This window comes from Ovis aries, chromosome 18 (genome assembly GCF_016772045.2).
Source record: "Ovis aries strain OAR_USU_Benz2616 breed Rambouillet chromosome 18, ARS-UI_Ramb_v3.0, whole genome shotgun sequence".
NCBI classification, from domain to species: domain Eukaryota; kingdom Metazoa; phylum Chordata; class Mammalia; order Artiodactyla; family Bovidae; genus Ovis; species Ovis aries.
Genome location: NC_056071.1, coordinates 62,568,487 through 62,588,204, shown reverse-complemented (window position 1 = coordinate 62,588,204; position 19,718 = coordinate 62,568,487). Strand labels below are relative to the sequence as shown.

The 19,718-nt window shown below is 45.4% G+C and overlaps 1 protein-coding gene across 1 annotated transcript; it reads left to right on the top strand.

Annotated features, from left to right (window-relative positions):
- Positions 1-1,794: 1,794 nt before the first annotated feature.
- LOC101122817 (ubiquitin-conjugating enzyme E2 E3-like) lies at positions 1,795-15,129 on the top strand. Its single transcript, XM_060401926.1, is given in 2 exon segments — positions 1,795-2,118; positions 2,121-15,129. Coding segments are annotated over 2 exon segments (618 nt in total). The 5' UTR covers positions 1,795-1,850; the 3' UTR covers positions 2,471-15,129.
- The last annotated feature ends 4,589 nt before the right edge of the window (positions 15,130-19,718 follow it).

The following is a 19,718-nucleotide window of genomic DNA, read 5'->3' as shown; positions in this document are numbered from 1 at the left end:
CTCTCACAGCTCCTCATCCTTTGCCTTTGTGCAGACACCTGAAACCATTGTCTATTAGCATCTTTCCCATTTACTGAACTTAAAAGTGCATGAATTCATGTTTTCCATTCTTCTGATAAAAAGAAAGTATTTTTTTGGACCTGTGGTCTCTGAATGAACTGTATCTGGAGGTCACCAGTTTTTAAATTTGAAAAGATTGCTCGGCAAAGTCAGTGACCTCACAGTAGGGTTCGGGTGGGATACGTGGCCAGGCTGACTACCGGAGGGTCAGTTCCCAGGCACTCCTAGAGTAGATTTCTCATTCATGGGGGAGGCAGGGAAGATGGGGTTTCTGCTGTCTGATGAGTCCAGGTTAGTCAGAGTTACAGATACATAACAGAGCTAAAAATCCTAAAAATGTATATTTACCCTCCCTGTCCAGAGGGTAGAGCTGAGGCCCTGAGAGGGCGCATGGGTAAGTGAGGCGTATGAGGACAAAAACATAACTGCAGTCTCCAAGGCCCAGCACTGCCCATGCTCCCGCCCTGTGTCTAGAAGTTTTTCCAGCCTGGAGTCACTCCTGAGGAACCAGCCCTGTGGATCATCTTCTCCATCACTTGGGATTGCCAAAACAAACCTCACTCATCGCAAATAATCAAAAGAAACACAGTTGCTTTTGATGATTCACCAATGAGACCATGTCTCGTTTACTTTAACGAGCCTAAGTAAATTACTAATTCGTCTCAGACACCGGATTGAAGACGACAGTGGTCTCAGGGCATTTGGGATCAGCCGTGACATGGCAGCTCTTTTTTGAAGATCCTCATTCATGCCATTAGTCTCCTTGACCGATTCAGTTATAACCAACTGTTGTTTTCCTGAAATGTAACACGAGTTGCTCTCATCCAGTCATTCGTTCAGGGTCTATTATATTGAGCATCTACACCGTGACTGCCTCCTCTCAGGCCCAGCCCACCGACTCAGTCTACCCGGCAAACTATCTTCAACTCCAGCCATGTGTCTCCCCTCCCAGGACCCTTGGCACCCCCTCCCACAGGGCTGTAGACACCATTTTCCAGATGGCGACAGGGCTGTTGACATCCCATCGTTGGGTGGTCTTTTTGCTGGCTCTCCCACTGGACTGTGAACTTCATGAGGGCAGCAGGCACATTTGCATGCTTGTTCCTCTTGGTGTCCCATGCTTGTTACAGCACAGAACAAACGTGTTATCCTCATCCAAACAATGCTTGTCGGTGGGGGGTTGGGGGGGGTGAGGGGTAGGGGGTGGTGGGGATAAGTCTGAAGGTATCTCATTTTGGAAACCAAAGCTCCTGTGTTCAGGTTCCATCTGTGGGAAACATAAATCGCTCCTGGCCCATCTTGCCTTCCACACACTGAGGTTGGCCTGGGGCTCACAGCTAGAGCTTCTCTTTGACTCCATCTCTCAGACTTCTCAGCTCAGAAAGCACCTCTCCTGAAGATGATGTTTCACTCATTTTGAAGGCTCAGGACGGGATGACTCTTGGGAAGAAGGGCCTTCAGTGGTCATCCTAGGGACGATTCCAGCTTCCTGCTTGGGTAACTCGAAAACCTGGGCCAGGGACTTCTGAGTGGTCCAGTGGTTAAGAATTTGCCTTCCAATGCAGAGGGTGTGGGTTCGATCCCTGGTCAGGGACCTAAGATCCCACATGGCTCACGGCCAGAAAGTCAAAACATAAAACAGAAGCAATATTGTGACAGGTTCAATAAAGACTTTAAAGATGGTCCATATTAAAAAAAAAAAGTCTTTAAAAACTCCTGGCCCCACACCGTAGCGGTGCGCAAGTGGGCCGGACGGGTGGCCGAATTTTCCGAGAAATAACTTCACCAAGATGTCCAGTGATCGGCAGAGGTCCGATGATGAGAGCCCCAGCACCAGCAGTGGTAGTTCAGATGCAGACCAGCGAGACCCAGCTGCTCCAGAGCCTGAAGAACAAGAAGAAAGAAAACCTTCTGCCACCCAGCAGAAGAAAAACACCAAACTCTCTAGCAAAACCACTGCTAAATTATCCACTAGTGCTAAAAGAACTCAGAAGGAGCTAGCTGAAATAACCCTTGATCCTCCTCCTAACTGCAGTGCTGGGCCTAAAGGAGATAACGTTTATGGAGATCGACTATACTTGGTCCACCAGGTTCTGTATATGAAGGTGGTGTGTTTTTTCTGGATATCACATTTTCATCCGATTATCCATTTAAGCCACCAAAGGTTGCTTTCCGCACCAGAATCTATCACTGCAACGTCAATAGTCAGGGGATCATCTGCCTGGACATCCTTAAAGACAACTGGAGTCCTGCTTTGACTATTTCAAAGGTTTTGCTGTCAATTTGTTCTCTTTTGACAGACTGCAACCCTGCGGATCCTCTGGTTGGAAGCATAGCCACTCAGTATTTGACCAACAGAGCAGAACATGACAGGATAGCCAGACAGTGGACCAGGCGATACGCCACATAATTCACATAATTTGTATGCAGTGTGAAGGAGCAGAAGGCGTCTTCCCACTGTGCTGCAGATCTTTATAGCCTTTACAATACGGACTTCTGTGTATATGTTATACTGATTCTACTCTCTGCTTTTATCCTTTGGAGACTGGGAGACTCCCCAAAAAAGGTAAATGCTATCAAGAGCAGAACTTTGTAGCTGTAGATTAGTTCTGTTTAAAACGCCTACTTGCAAGTCTTGCTTCTTTGGGATATCAAAATGTATTTTGTGATGTACTAAGGATACTGGTCCTGAAGTCTACCAAAGATTATAGTGCATTTTAGCCTAATTCATTATCTGTATGAAGTTATAAAAGTAGCCGTAGATGATTAGGAATTATGTCTTTTATATTAAACCCATATCTATTTCTGAGTATGTGGTTCATGCTGTTGTGAAAAATGTTTTACCTTTTACCTTTTGTCAGTTTGTAATGAGAGGATTTCCTTTTACCCTTTGTAGCTCAGCGAGCACCTGATTATCATCTCAAACACAATAAACATGCTCCTGAAGGCATAAAAAAATAAAATAAAAACTCCTGGACCAGTGGTAAAGAACCTGCTGGCCAATGCAGGAGACGTAAGAGATGAGGATTCCATCCCTGGGTCAGGAAGATCCCCTGAAGAAGGAAAGGCAACCTATTCCAGCATTCTTGCCTGGAAAATCCCATGGACAGAGGAGCCTGGCGGGCTACAGTTCACAGGGTCACAAAGAGTCAGACACGACTGAAGCAACTTATCGCACAATCTAGCTTGAGCAGATGTGTGCATGTTGGGGGGCTGAAGGGGATCTTGGGTACTCATCCAGCAGAGGGCAACTTCTTAATGCCTGTTCGCACTGGAAGAGGAGCATCCAGGACCAAAGCTGGAGCAGGCATGCCTTTCTGAAGGAGCCTGGAGCCAAGTCCTGCCATCCCAGGCTACCTGAGTGTTCCCGTTTAACAGGATTTTAATTCTCCCACTCCTTTCTTTTTTCTTTTAACGTCTTTATTGAATTTGTTACAATATTGCTTCTGTTTTTTGGCAGCAAGGCTTGTGGGAATCTTGGCTCCCCAGCCAGGGATCAAACCCACATCTCTGCTGCTGGAAGGTAAAACCTTAACCATTGGACCACTAGGCAAGTTGCCCCACTTCATTAATTTAAGAAGACTAAGCCAGGTGCAGACCAGCCTAGCCTGCAGTCCTGGAGAGAGTGCTCATCTTTGGGGAGCCTATGCCTTTTCCCAGGAGCCTCTAGACCTTTGGGAAAAGATGCTCCACCCTGCTCCTGCCTAGGAAAGCCCAACCTCCACAGCCATCCCAGTCTAGCCATCAGGTCCCAGTGTGGGGCAGCTGTTCACGTCGCCTGGAAAAGGGACTTCCTGGTTACTGCTCCCAGTTGGCTGTTTCACATCTGTCTTGGACATCCTGACAGCCAACCCTCTGTGGGGAACACATTTCTACAAAGCTGGCAGGTCTGGGCCTCGGAATCCATGAGTAGACACTCTAGGGGGCTCAGGAAGTTTAAAGACTGCCATTCCCCTACACACAACGCTCTACCATGCTGAGCAGCCAGAGGTGATGTGTCTAAAGAAGGAAGGATAGAGAAGTTATCAGGAAAGTCAGGAAGATTTTGCACAGGAACAATCTGAGAACAAAAAAATCACTCCTGGGGATTAGAAAAATTATCTCAAAATTTAAAAAAATTAATTAGAGGTAGCAAAAACCCAGAGGGGTTTCCCAGGTAGCACAGTGGTAAAGAATCTGCCAGTCAATGCAGGAGACTCTAGAGACTTGAGTTTAATCCCTGGGTCAGGAAGGTCCTCTGGAAAAGGAAATGGCAACCGACTCCAGCATTCTTGCTTGGAGAATCCCGTGGACAGAGGAGCCTGGCGGTTTACAGTCCACGGGGTGCAGAGTCGGACGGGACTGAGCTACTGAGCAACAACAACAACAAACAGAAAAGACACTGATCTAGAACTCGGTCGGCACGCTTTTCTGCAAGGGCCAGATAGTAAATGTTTTTGGCTTTTTTGCAGACCATTTGGTTTTTGTCATAGCTATTTCTCTCGGCCATCACAGCCTGAAGGCAGCCGTCAAGAATCCCTGGCCCAATGGATGTGACTGTGTTCCAATAAACCTGAAACTGATTGGTGTCATCTGGGGGGAGCTCCAAAGAGGTTGGTACTGTTAGGTGAGTAGAACAGGGAAAAGGAGTCCAAAACGGCAGCGGCTACAGACAGGGAAGGGAAAAGCCCTCGAAAATGAAACAAAAGAAGGTTCGAGGACCGGAGTGAGGACCTCAGGTAAAACAAACAACACTCCTGGCTGGCCCAATTTACACAGGACAGGCCCAGGGAGAGATACACATATAAATAGAGGAGCCAGAGCCAGCTCTCTCTCTCTCCCGCACGCTGGGGCGCTCTTCTCCTCGTGTCTTTAGATCGACCTACCCTCACGCCTCAAAGATGGATTTTCCTGCTATTTTCTAAATAAAATAGAGCTGTAACACTGAGCTGTAACACTGATTTGTCTAAGAGCTATAACACGGTCTATCCAAGACCCGAGAGCTGTGACTCGCCGAGGGGGCTTTAATGTCCGTCACTCCAAATCTTTGTTGTGACGAGACAAAGAATCAAGGCACATACACTCGCGTGACAGTACCATGGTCCTTTATGTCTCAGTGAAGAAAAGAATTCAGGGAAAGCAAAGTAATAGATAAGAAGTGATTTATTAGAATAGGATGCTTGTGAGGCTTACAAGTGTGGGTGTGGGAGGGGGATTGCACCCTGAGAACTTAAGTGAGAAATGGAGTATTCCTGCCATATCAGTAAACAAAGATATTGGTGAAAATGTTATTCACTTAATTGTGTCTTACTCTTTGTGACCCCATGGACTGGAGCCCACCAGGCTCCTCTGTCCAAGGGATTCTCCAGGCAAGAATACTGGGGTGGGTAGCCGTTTCCTTCTCCAGGGGATCCTGCTAACCCAGGGATTGAACATGGGTCTCCTGCATTGCAGGCAGATTCTTTGCCATCTGAGCCACCATTTCTTCCAAGGATGTCAGGGTAATCAGCAAGTTTGACCCTCCAAAGGTGAATTTCTGGGGCCTGAGGGTACCCAGGAAGGAGAACAATACCTGTAATCTTGCAGCCTCTGGGCTACAGCCACTCCTTAAAGTGAGCACTGAGGAACTCAGGATGTGAAAAAACACAGGATACTGGCTGCAGGTAGCTAAGATACATATGAAAGGAATGATTTCAGTGAGCCCGCCCAAACTCTTGCAACTTCCCATACATAGAAAAATGCTAAATTTCTTAACTTAGGTTTTTTGTGGCTCAGTTGCTGAGTCATGTCTGACTCTTCAACCCCATGGGCTGCAGCAGGCCAGGTTTCCCTGTCCTACACTATGTCCCAGAGTTTGCTCAAACTGATGTCCATTGAGTGAGTGATGCCATCCTTCTTGCATGCTAAGTTGCTTACTCAGGTCCAACTCTTTGTGGCCCCAAGGGCTGTAGCCCGCCAGACTCCTCTGTCCGTGGGATTCTCCAGGCAAGAATATGGGAGTGGGTTGCCAAGTCCTTCTCCAGGCTATCTTCCCAAACCAGGGATTGAACCAGCATCTCTTAGGTCTCCTGCACTGGCCGGCAGGAGCTGGCCACTAGCGCTACCTGGGAAGCCCTGCTATCCGTTTGGTTTGCTTTAATTCACAAAATTACTTTTGAGGTTCAGACTACCTTCCCTTTGTTGCAAAACATCTATATAACCTGGCTCCTCCCCTTGCCTCCTCAGAGCAATTCTCTTGGGGTTACTTGAGATGCTGTCTTCCGGTCTTGAAGTCCTAAAAATTCCCACCAAATAAAACTGTCAACTTTTAGGTTGTGCTTTTTTTTTTTAGTCGACACTGGGCTACAGTTTTATAATCAAAGGAAAAGTGGGGAGGGGGAGAATGTCTTTGTCTCTCTTGAGTAGGGGTCATGCTTCTGTCATCGGCTTCTCCCCCAGGGTGGGCAAGGGAGTTTTCCTGTCCCTATGTGGTCAGAGAATGTCCTAGTGGTCATTGACTTACTGGGCAGGACGCGGAACTCATTCCACCATTGTTTTATTGTTTGGGGGCACATCTCATGTTTCTGTTACATGGTTTTGTTGCTAAGCAAGCCAGCTTGGTTTTGTGGTTAAGCAAACCTGCTTTCTTGAGTGATCGTTAACTTACAGGATCTTCCTTTTTTTTTTTTTTCTATTTACAACCTCCTAGTGGGATTAACTGTTTATGCACCTACTTTATCCCTTTACTCTGTCACTATCAATATGTTACAAAAAACAGGTGGTAGGCAGGAGTGGCAGGAGGGATTGGGCCTGAAACCCAAGGACCTAAAAGACCAGATGAAAAAATTACTTGGAGAAGCAGAGTAAAAAATAGTAAGAAATAGAAATGATCATCAACAAGATAAAACACAAAAATGATGGATTCAAGAGATCTAAATTCTGAAAAAATAGGAGTTCCAAATGGGATAGAAGGAGGAGAAGCCATAATTGAGGACAAAATTGAGTTTTTAAGTTAAAAGAGCTAGTCAGAAGACTGGAGACTTTCCCCTAAGATCAAACAAGGCCAAGTTATTGACTTTCACTGCTGCTTTTCAAGATTGTACTGGAGGTAATTAAGCAAGAACTAAAAGGCATTCGATTGGAAAGAAAGAAGTAAAACGATCTCTATTTGCAGATGACATAATCCCATGTTTAAGAAATCCTAAGTAATCCACTGGAAAACTGTTAAAACTAATACATGAGCTCACTACAGTTCCAGGATGTTATTGCTGTTTAGTCGCTAAGTCATGTCTCACTCTTTTGTGACCCCCTGGACTGAAGCCCACCAGGATCCCCTGTCCATGGGATTTCCCAGGCAAGAATATGGGAGTGGGCTGCCATTGCCCTCTCTGGGGATCTTCCTGACCTTGGGATGGATTCGCATCTCCTGTATTGGCGGGCAGATTCTTTACCACTGAGCCATTAGCGAAGCTCCCGGTTACAGGATACAAGTGCATTATTCAAAACATCAATTGTATTTCTATAAACTTGCTATGAACAATGTGAAAATGAAATTAAGAAAAGTTCTTTTTACAATAACATGAAAAAGAATAAAATACGACTTAGGAATGAATTTGACAAAAGAAGTGTTAGGAATACACTGAAAACTGAAAATATCACTGGAAGAAATTGAAAAAGACTCAAATAAATGGGAAAACACTGATTCACAGGCTAGAAGACTTGATATTGTGACAGAGGCAAGAGTCTGCAGACTGATTGCAAAGTTGATGCAATCCCTGTCAAAATCTCTTCTTTCAGAAATTAGCTAGCTGATCTTAAAATTCACTTGGAAATGCAAAGGACCCAGAACAGCCAAAACAATCTTGAAAAAGAACAAAGCTGGAGGACACGTATTTCCTGACTTCAAAATTTATTTAAAAGTTTTGGTAATTGAAACGATGTGATACTGGCATGGATATATATACCTATGGAACTGAATTGAGAATCCAGACATAAACCCTTGTACTTATGTTCGACTGATTGTTCTCAAGGGCTCCAAGATGACTCAGTGAAGGAAAAAACAGTCTTCAATAAATGGTGCTGGAACAACTAGACATCCACACACGAATGAATGAAGTTTGGACTCTTTACATCACACACAGAAATACCTTAAAACGAATCACAGTCCTAAACATAGGGACTAAAACTATAAAACCCTTAGAAGAAACATGTGTGAATCTTCACTACTTCTGGTTATCAGGTAAGAGATAGACAGGCTCCAGGTTGGACATTTACAATCAGCCGCTATTCTGTTTGCACTTCCTGAGACAAGAGATGGGGGGCTTCAGTTGAGGAATTTATAGTCAGCATCCTGTTTGCTCTAGGAAATGGAAGTAACAACAGAAACAGGGTAAATAGCCAGTCTGTCTCTTGTATACATCTCAAATAAATAACCACGGTAGGGCAAAGAAGGGTACTGTCTGAGTAAAGGCTTAAGGGATCTCCACTTCCCCCTTTTTAGGATAAGGGAGACACTGCACATGTCCAGAAAGGCTCTTTCATGTCAAAAGTCAGAGGATAATTCCAGGCCATAATGAGTCTTGCTCCTCCCAGAAGCCTCCACTTCAAGACCCATTTGGCTAAGGGGTGTGTGCACACCTCAAAGGAGCGTCCTGATACAAATTAACTGGGGGTGAGGGGTGGGTACAAAGCAAGATGATTGGTCTGAAGGAAGACAAAGACGCGGAAAGCTGCCCGCTTATAAAGGATTTAAACTTCTCAAAGGCTCAACGCTCTCTTGGAGCTCGCCCATGCGCCGTTCCGCATGTAATTTTCTTTTCAATAAACTTGTTAGTCTACTCTTTGCCTTCTGCCTTGTCGCCTGAATTCATTCTTGACGAGGCTGGCAAGGACTAGGGACTCCAGCGCAAACTGCTGGCCCCTGTGGTCCAGTGGTTAGGACTCCTGGTCTGAGAAACGAAGACCTTGCTTCTAGCTGCCACTCGCCGTTACTTGCTGCAAGCCGCCCTTAACTTCTACACACGTCAGAAATCAGTTAGGCAAAGGTTCCCTAGACATGATCCCAAAGGCACAAACAACCGAAGGAAAAAATAGGTAAATTTAACTTCATCGACATTAAAAATTTTTGTTGCAAGTAATACCATTAGAGTGAAAAAACACCGCACAGAATGGAGAAAAATATTTGCTAACATATGTGTGAAAAGAGCCTTGTATCCAGAATATACCACGAACTCTTACAACTCAATAATAAAAATATAAATAAGCCAATTAAAAAGTGGGCAGTGGATCTGAAAATCTATTTCTCCATAGAAGATACAGAAATGGCCAAAAAGAAGATGAAAAGATGGTCAACCTCATTAGCTATCGGAGAAATGCAAATCAAAACTGCAATGAGACACCACTTTATATCCACTAGGGTGGCTATAAATTTAAAATTTTAATTAAAAATGCAAATAAGTTATGTTAAAGAGGCAGAGAAATTGGAACTCTGATAATTTGGATGGAATTATAAAATGCTGCAGTGAAAGTGAAAGGTGCTCAATTGTGCCCAACTTTTTGTGACCCCATGGTCTATACAGTCCATGGAATTCTCTAGGCCAGAATACTGGAGTGGGTAGCCATTCCCTTCTCCAGGGGATCTTCCCAACCTAGGAATCGAACCCAGGTCTCCCATATTGCAGGCGGATTCTTTATCAGCTGAGCCACAAACACTTTGGAAAACAGATTGGCAGTTCTTCAAACTGTTCAAAAGAGTTATAACATAATCCAGTAATATATATGCCCAAGTGAAATGAAAATGTATGTCCACGCAGAAACGTGTACCCAAATGTTAATAGAAGTATTATTCATAATAACCTCAAAGTGGAAACAACACAAATTTTCACCACTTGATGAGTGGACATACAAAATAAGGTCTATCTATACAACGGAATATTAGTTGCCAAAAAAAAGGAATGCAGTAATGATGCTTCTCAGATGGTGCTAGAGGTGAGGAATCACAGGTTTGATCCCTGGGTCAGGAAGATCCCCTGGAGGAGGTAATGCCAACCCACTCCAGTATTCTTGCCTGAAAACTCCCATGGACAGAGGAGCCTGGAAGGCTACAGTCTATGGTGTTGCAAAGAGTTGGTCATGACTGAGTGACTGAACACACACACCATGACACACGCCACCACTCTGATGAAACTTGAAAAAGGCTGAGTGAAAGAAACGAGTCACAGCGACCACCGCGTATTGTATGATTCCCTTTAACGGAAATGTCTGGAAAAGGTAAACCCAGAGACCTGAAGTAGTTTAAGTGGTTGCCAATAACAGGGAAGAAACAGGGAATAACTATCTGTTATGAACTGAACTGTATTCCCTCAAAATTCATGTGCTGAAACCATTTGCCTGGTAGATACCCCAGAATGTATTTAGGGATAGGACTTTTAAAGAGGTATAATTAAGTTAAAATTGTTAGAGCAGGCAGGTAGCTAGGTCTGAGCAGAAATGGGGCCAGGGGCCAGGTAGCAGGAAATCACGCATCTTGTTAACAGTAGGGGTCCACGGGCAGACAAAGCAAAGCAGGAACCTCCAGCCTGACAGTAAACCGCAAGTTTTGGGTGATAAGGGTCTGGGTAGCAGACAAAGAAAAGTGGGGAAAGGCGGGAATCCTCTGCTTACGCATGTAACCTTTTGCTCATTATGTTCTCATTATAATACAAAATTAGCCATACAGGTAAGAAACACTCATCGCGCATCAACACCATGACACTTGGAATCTAAGCTAAATAAGGACAAAAATCCCTTCTCCCCTCAGGAAACTGGAGCGGGGAATACAATCCCTAAAGCCCTCCTCCCCCAGAGAATACTCCAACCCTTCATCTGTATGTCCCTCATAACAGGCTTCCCAGAGACCCAGGGCAGCAGCTCCTCACCTGTCTACCTGCTTTCCCTCTGAGACCGTATCTTTACTTAAATAAACTCTCACTATACTTTCTTAATCTCCTTGCTTCATCTCCCAGTTCTTTTCGACAAAGCAAGAACCTTAAATTCACTGGTGAAAAAAATGAGGCCATTAGTATGGGCCATAATCTAATCTGAGCTTCTCAGATGGCTCAGTGGTAAAGAGACATGCAGGAGATGAAGGTTCCATCCCTGGGTTGGGAAGAACCCCTGGAGGAGGACATGGTAACTCACTCCGGGATTCTTGCCTGGACAATCCCATGGACAGAGGAGCCTGGCGGGCCACAGTCCACAGTGTCGCGGAGAGTCAGACACGTGAGTGTGCATGCGTGTTGCCTGATGTGGTAATCTAATCTGACTGGTGTCCTTCTAAAAAGAAGAGACAGCCGGAATGGAAGAGAGACTCTTTGAGGACACCTTGAGAAGGCAGCCATCTGCAAGCTCCAGGAAGAAGCCTCAGAAGAAAACAAACCGGCTGGCACCTGATTCTTGGACTTCCAGCCCCCAGAACAGTGAGGAAATAAATGTGTGTGGTTTAAGCCACCTGTCTGTGATATCTTGTTATGGCAGTCCTAGTAAACGAATGCACTGCCAATGGGCATGGGGTTTCTTGTGGTATGAAGAAAATGTTGTGAAATTATATACCGATGGTTGCACAACTCTGAATATACTAAAAGCCATTGACAGGCATTCCTTCAATGGGTGGATGCTAAGGAATGTGAGTGATATCTCAGTAAAACTGTTTGAAAAGAAGAGAGCTCACAAATCATGTCTTATGGACTTATGGAGAAAGACAGCCACCCAGTTACAAGCTGGGAGTAATGGCCTTTTTTCCTCTCCCACATGGATCATATCCTTGGACAGGATGGGGGCTTAGGCCTGCACTTCTCTTTTTTCAGAGAGCTGTAAACTTCTAGTTTCTTTCATTTCTTTTTACATTTTTATTTACTTGGCTGCACCAGGTCTTAGTTCCAGCCTTGGGGATCCAGTTCCCTGACCAGGGATCTGTCAACTACAAATTGGGACTTTCCAAGAGCATTTGCTGCGAAAATGCAGCACTCAATATGCCAGCAAATTTGGAAAGCTCAGCAGTGGCCACAGGACTGGAAAAGGTCAGTTTTCATTCCACTCACTAAGAAAGGCAATGCCAAAGAATGCTCAAACTACCACACAATGGGACTCATCTCACATGCTAGCAAAGTAACGCTCAAAATTCTCCAAGCTAGTCTTCAACAGTACGTGAACCATAAACTTCCAGATGTTCAAGCTGGATTTAGAAAAGGCAGAGGAACCAGAGATCAAATTGCCAACATCTATTGTATCATCGAAAAAGCAAGAGAGTTCCAGAAAAACATCTACTTCTGCTTTATTGACTATGCCAAAGCCTTTGGCTGTGTAGATCACAACTGTAGAAAACTATTAAAGAGGTGGAAATACCAGACCACCTGATCTGCCTCCTGAGAAATCTGTATGGAGGTCAAGAAGCAACAGTTAGAACTGGACGTGGAACAACACACTGGTTCCAAATAGGGAAAGGAGTACATCAGGGCTGTATATTGTCACCCTACTTATTTAACTTATATGCAGAGTACATCATGAGAAACGCTGGGCTGGATGAAGCTCAAGCTGGAATCAACATTGCTGGGAGAAATATCAATAACCTCAGATATGCAGATGACACCACCCTTATGGCAGAAAGTGAAGAACTAAAGAGCCTCTTGATGAAAATGAAAGAGGAGAGTGAAAAAGTTGGCTTAAAACTCAACATTCAGAAAACGAAGATCATGGCATCTGGTCCCATCACTTCATAACAAATAGATGGGGAAACAGTGGAAACAGTGACAGTCTTTACTTTGGGGGGCTCCAAAATCACTGCAGATGGTGACTGCAGCCATGAAATTAAAAGACGCTTACTCCTTGGAAGAAAAGTTATGACCAACCTAGATAGCATATTCAAAAGCAGAGACATTACTTTGCCGACTAAGGTCTGTCTAGTCAAGGCTATGGTTTTCCAGTAGTCATATATGGATGTGAGAGTTGGACTATAAAGAAAGCTGAGCGCCGAAGAATTGATGCTTTTGAACTGTGGTGTTGGAGAAGACTCTTGAGAGTCCCTTGGACTGCAAGAAGATCCAACCAGTCCATCCTTAAGGAGATCAGTCCTGGGTGTTCATTGGAATGACTGATGCTGAGGCTGAAACTCCAATAGTTTGGCCACCTCATGCGAAGTGTTGACTCGTTGGAAAAGACCCTGATGATGGGAAAGATTGAAGGCGGGAGAAGGGGACGACAGAGGTTGAGATGGTTGGATGGCATCGCTGATTGAATGGACATGAGTTTGAGTAAACTCCGGGAGTTGGTGGTGGACAGGGAAGCCTGATGTGCTGCAGTCCATGGGATCACAAAGAGTTGGACACGACTGAGCCGACTGAATTGAACTGAACTGAACAACACCAACAAGGGCGTTTGCCACCTGCCTCTGCAGAGGCTGAACCCTGTGCTGCTGCAGCTGCTGACCCTCAACACCCCCGAGGGAAATTCAAGGTGGAGAATGAGGCACTGTGTGCTCCAGGGAAACTGGTGGAACAGGTCTGTAGACAATGAGACATTTTCAGAAACTGGTTTCATGATCCCCAATCCCTTCATCTCTTCATATCTAGGAAATCACTAAAATTCCTTCATGGTGACATCAGCTCTTCGTGACTAGCAGGAAACCTTTCGTAAAGTAAGCATTTGATCACACTGAATTCCTCCTCTTCTGAAATCTTATATATTGACCTTCCTCCCACTACCTCTTTGGAGCAGTCTCTCAGAGCTATCTGAGGTGCTGTCTCCTGGGCTGTGGTCTTCATTTTGCCCCAAACAAAACTCAACTCGCAGCTCTCACATTGTGCATCTTTTCAATCAGTGGATCGAACCAGAGCCCCCCTGCACTGGGAGCTTGGAGTCTTAGCCATTGGACCACCAGGGAAGTCTCTGTAAACTTCTAATTTCAAACTCAGGTGAGAAGATAAGTAACCTGTTTAATTCTTTCATTAACACAGTACACTAGTTTCCTATTGCTGCCATGCAAATTACCCCAGATTTGCTGGCTTAAAGCAATGTTTGTGTGTTCTCTTCCTGTTCTGGAGGTCAGAAGTCTCGCACGGCCTCCCTGGGATAAAATCACACAGGGCTCCTCCCAGACGTTCCAGGAGAGTCTGCCCTTGTCTTTTCCAGCTTCCGTGGGACACCCACACTCTTTGGGTCGTGTTACCTTAGGAAGGGCCAAGTAACCAAGGGCAGGTCTTCCTCACAGGGCATCACGCTGGCCTTGCTCCGCAGTCACCTCCCTCGCCTCCTTTCCCTCCTTCCCTCTCTCATAATTAGCGGCCTTTGTGAATATATTGGGCCCCTAATTGCATGAATAAACCACGAAACTCACCCTATTTCAAGGTCAGCTGATCAGCAATCGTAATCCTACCTGCAGCCTTCATTTCCCTTTGCCTTAGAACCTACATATTCGTGGGTTCCTGGGATCAGGACTGGACATTTTAGGGTGGGGTGGAGGGTGTGTTCTGCACAGAAGAAATCTGCCTTTCCTCCCAGGAAGCTGAAAGACTCCTGGAATTATCCTTGTGTTCCTTGGAGTTGAGAAATTTCACCAGAGTACAATGAAAGCCTAAATGACCATTAAAAATATGAGAAAAATTTAGCTTGGAAATGTAAAGATATTCTTCTGGATAACTTTTAGCTGAAAGAAGAGATTAGTATTAAAACTACAAATTAATAAGAAATTAATGAAAATGAGAAAACATCTTAGAAACACTTATGAGCTACAACAATAGCAAACCTTAAATTTTTTTATCATTTAACAAGAAAAATGTATAAATGATGAAGTATTCAACTTAAAACACAAGAAAATAAATTTTAAAAATTATAAGAAGGGACTCATTTAGGGTAAAAGCTGAAAAGAATGAATTAGAAAACAAAAACCACTGAAAAAGTAAAATCTGCTTCCAGAAGAAAGAAAAGGGAAAACCCATAAAACCCCAGAAATTAAAGAGGAGAAAATAAAAGTATACTAAGAATGAGAAAGGACTTATAATCATACCTGGTAAATGGGAATAAAATAATTATATGAAGATACTATTGCAATTTGAATTCAATAAATTTGGAGAGCTATGTGAAGTGGATGTTGTTTATTTATTTATTTTTTAGAAAACACAACCCAATAGAAAGGCTGCTACTAAGAGAACTTCAATTGGACCGAACCCTAAAATCAAATTGATAGCAGGGGTGCCTGGATGGTGAGCACTGGGGGAGGCCAGCCACCTGCAGGATGGAGAAGTGTCAGACCCCATGCCTGTGAGTGGCTGACTGGCTCCTGGCCAGACAGCAGATGGACAGTCAGCCCCAGACAGGGCTGCCACTACTTACCACGTCTGGCCCTGGGCAGGCCCCTGCCCTCACTGGGCCTGGGTGTCCTCCAGAGGTGGATCCTGGAGTATAGACTTAGAAGACCCACGTGGAGGTGGGAGGGTGGGGGGCTGTTTTGGGGAGTGGGGAGGTGGAAGACGGAATGGACTCAGGATTAAAGGGTTTGTGGTCACCTCCACCCCTCTGACTGCACCATTCACAGCAGCTGCATTCTCAGCCTTATTACAGGGCGGATTTTCCTGTAAGGTTTTATCTGCAGGAAGCTGTTGCCGACACAATCGTTGGACATCAGATGATTCCCCAACCCCCAAAGCGCTGTCAGCTCTGATCTTTCCCTAGCACTCACCTGCCAAAGTTCATGGGTTTGCTTTGAAAACTTTCCGGTCTCTTAGACTTTTAAAGATGTTTGTAAGTCCCCCCATGGTGATGGGGGCTTCTCTGGTGGCTCACGGGTAAAGAATCTGCCTGTCAATGCAGGAGATACGGGTTTGATCCCTGAGTCAGGAAAATCCCCTGGAGAAGGGAATGGCAACCCATTCCAGTATTCTTGCCTGGGAAACCCCATGGACAGCGAGGAGCATGGTGGGCTACAGTCCATGAGGTTGCAAAAGTCATCAGACAGGATTCAGCAACTAAACAACAACAGCAACAAATGGAGATGGTTGTATGTTCTTTCTTTCACAGAACTGCTGCTTAATTTGGAACATGATTTAAATTTGCTTTCCTCAAATGACCTAGAACTAGGTAGGCTAGCATGCGGAGCTGATGGGCTGGTAAGGCGGGTACACTGTCTCCATCCATGCCCGCCTGCCTTTCTCCTCTGAGAAGGACGAGCTTCAGAGCCTTTTGGTAAAAATAGTTTTGTGTGGCTTCCGCCAGGAAGACGCTTGGAAAAGAAGAGAAGATTCATTTGCTAAAAAAGAAAAAGCCTCCCAGATTGTTACTGTCATTTTGGAATTCATCTTTGCAAAACCTACCAGGGGACATAAAGATGTTCCTGCCCTCTAATTCAACAATTCCACTTTCTGGACATTTGCCTTGAAGTAAATCTAAAAGGAAAACCCAGCAGATGAGGCTGTTCTCTGCAGTGTGGTTTGTGACAGTGACACCCTGGAAGCAGGAATAGATTCAGGGTTAAGGGCAAAGGTTTAGGAATTGAATACAAGTCCAAATGCTCACCTGCCCATTCATTCGGGTATTCCCCCTAACACTTTCTGATACTCTGTCCACACACAGGACTGTGCTAAGTGCTGGAGAAGGAAGAATGCGTGGATGCACAGTGCTTATGTCTCAGGCTGAAGGGCTACAGGCAGGTAGATTAAGGAAACCTACACTTACAGTGCAACATGATAAGGGAAGTACAATGTGGGGAAGAACACACGAGAGAGACTAGACGTCAGACTAGGCACTCAGGGAAGGCTTCCTGGAGGAGGTGGCTTTTTGGCTGAGTTATGAAAGTCATGGTGGTTGGCCAGGAAAAGTGGGAGGAAGAGTGTGGGGACAGACACCACCTTTAAAAACTAGTGAAACCTGGGTGGTGACAGGGAGAACGCTGGGGTGTGGGGACAGGGAGCGAAAGCAGTTAGAGGTGGTGTTGGAGAGGAGCCCAGAACCCCCTGAGTAGGTTCTGCGAAGAACACGAAGGAGAGCTGCTGAAGGGGTTCAAGCAAGAGAGTTAGGTATTCAGAAAGCTCACTCTGACTACCGTGTGGAGAAAGGCCAGTGTGGCTGCAGCTGGGCCAGCACAGAGGCAGCACGGATGAGAGCCTGCAGGGCTGCAGCTGATGGCTCCTTCCGCCCTGGAGACTCAGAATGGCTGAGTGTGGACTCTGAAGCTTTGTGGTTCAGATCGCAAACTATGCACTGTTCAGCTCTGGAAAGTTAACTAACCCCTCTGAGTTTTATTTTCCTCCTTGTAAAACGGGGCTTCCCTGGTGGCTCAGCTGGTAAAGAATCCGCCTGCAATGCGGGAGATCTGGGTTCGATCCCTGGGTTGGGAAGATCCCCTGGAGAAGGGAAAGGCTACCCACTCCAGTGTTCTGGCCTGGAGAATTCCATGGACAGTATAGTCTATGGGGTCGCAAAGAGTTGGACACAACTGAGCAACATTCACTTTCACTTTCGTTGTAAAAGGAGGACTGTCATGTAAAGAAGTCCCCTCCTCGGGTGGTGAGAGAGTTGAAGGAGTGGAGACATGGGTAAGTGCTCTCTAAGGGAAGCTGTTGGAGTTGTGACTATTATCGGCGGCTTGTTGATGCAGGCAGTGAGTCTAAAAGAGGGGTGGAGAGATTTCCCTGGTGGTCCAGTGGTTAAGACTTCACCTTCCAATGCAGGGTGTATGGGTTCGACCTCTGGTCAGGAACTGAGATCCCACATGCCTCCTAGCCAAGAAACAGAAACAGGGTTGTAACAAATCCCACAATGTCTTTAAAAATGGTCCACATCAAAAAGCCTTTAAAAAGAAAACCCAGAAGAGGGGTGGAAGTGGATGCCCACTGCTGGCTTGGGCAGCTGGGAGGATGCAGCACTGGGTTTGGGGAGAGAAGAGGATGAACTGATGTGGGACAAGCAATCGAGGTGCTGGTAGGCTCGATGGACATCCAGGTATGAGACTAAGGAAGCTGACTCGAGGATGGTTACTCGGAGGGCTTATTGGAGCCAAAGAGGTGACTGAGACCGCAGGAGCCGAGGAGACAGCCAGGGTAGGGGGAGCGGGAAGTGAAGAGGGCAGAGCACCCAGAGTTGAGGAACAGACCAGGTAGGTGGTCCTCCAATGGGAAAGGCTGAAGCCTGCTTCACTGCTGATGGAAGGAGCCTTCAGCAACATTGTGGACAGATGCCCTCTGTGAATGTGGTCTTCGTTATTTTTTTCTTATCATCATCATTGCGATCGTTGGGGTGAGAGTGGGAAGGACAGAGAAAAGGGACAAAGTAGGTGATCCAACGGTTAATCCCACTTGGGGATCGCAAGTAGAAAAAATATGGGAGAATCTGAAAGTTAATGATTGCTTAAGGAAGCAGATTTGCTTAACCACAAAACCAAGCAGGCCTGCTTAGTAACAAAACCAGGCAGCAGAAGCGTGGGATGTGCCCCCAACAGTAAAACAAGGGAGGCTTGAGACCCGCATCCTGCCCAGTGAGCTCAGTAAGTTAATGACCCCTAGGCAGTGCTCTCTGCACACATAAAAAGCAATAGTTTATGGAAAGTAAAGACCCTCGGTGTACTGAGACCTAAAATAATATTTCGATGGTCATGACACTACATGCTTGACAATGTGGGGACAAGGAAACTCCTCTGCCCAGCCTGGAGGAGGAGCTCATGATGGACGCTTGATTGCCACCCAAGAACGAGGAAAAAAGCGGTCTTTTTCCCCGCCCCACTTTTCCTTCGATTAATGAAACAGTAGCCCAGTAATTTCCCAGGGTGTGGCACTCTTGCCCACCTGCTTGTAAGCTTCACCTGTGTCTGATTCTAATGAACCATTTCTTATCTTTGACCTTGCCTCTCTCTGAGTTCTTTCTGCACTGAGACATAAGGGACTATGGTACCAGAGCTCTTTGGAGCAACCAAAATGACACCTAGTGGTTTCAAGAGGATTTGAACTAAGAGTGACATCAATCATCAGTTCAGTTCAGTTCAGTTCAGTCGCTCAGTCATGTCCAACTCTTTGCGACCCCATGAATTGCAGCACGCCAGGCCTCCCTGTCCATCACCAACTCCTGGAGTTCACTCAAACTCACATCCATTGAGTCAGTGATGCCATCCAGCCATCTCATCCTCTGTCATCCCCTTCTCCTCCTGTCCGCAATCCCTCCCAACATCAGAGTCTTTTCCAATGAGTCAACTCTTCACATGAGGTGGCCAAAGTACTGGAGTTTCAGCTTTAGCATCATTCCTTCCAAAGAACACCCAGGACCGATCTCCTTCAGAATGGACTGGTTGGATCTCCTTGCAGTCCAAGGGACTCTCAAGAGTCCTCTCCAACACCACAGTTCAAAAGCGTCAATTCTGAAGCCTGTTTATATGCAGCAGATCAGAGTTATTTATAATGAAGTTATAATGACAGGAGCTAATGCTTATAAAGTTACATGTAAAAAGCAATATAAAGCATTGTCTATGCAATATGCTAACTACAGAAGCACATCCCAAAATGTACTCCTAAGGAAAAAAAAATGCAGGAAGGAAATGCACTGAGAAATAACAGTGCTATTTCTGGGTGGGAGGGATGTGGCAGGGCTTCCTTCTGAGTTTGCTATGAAGAGTATGTATTAGTTTCATCATGACAAAGTACAATCAACTTTACTCTATAAAAAGAAGCAAACTAAGGTGGCTTCAT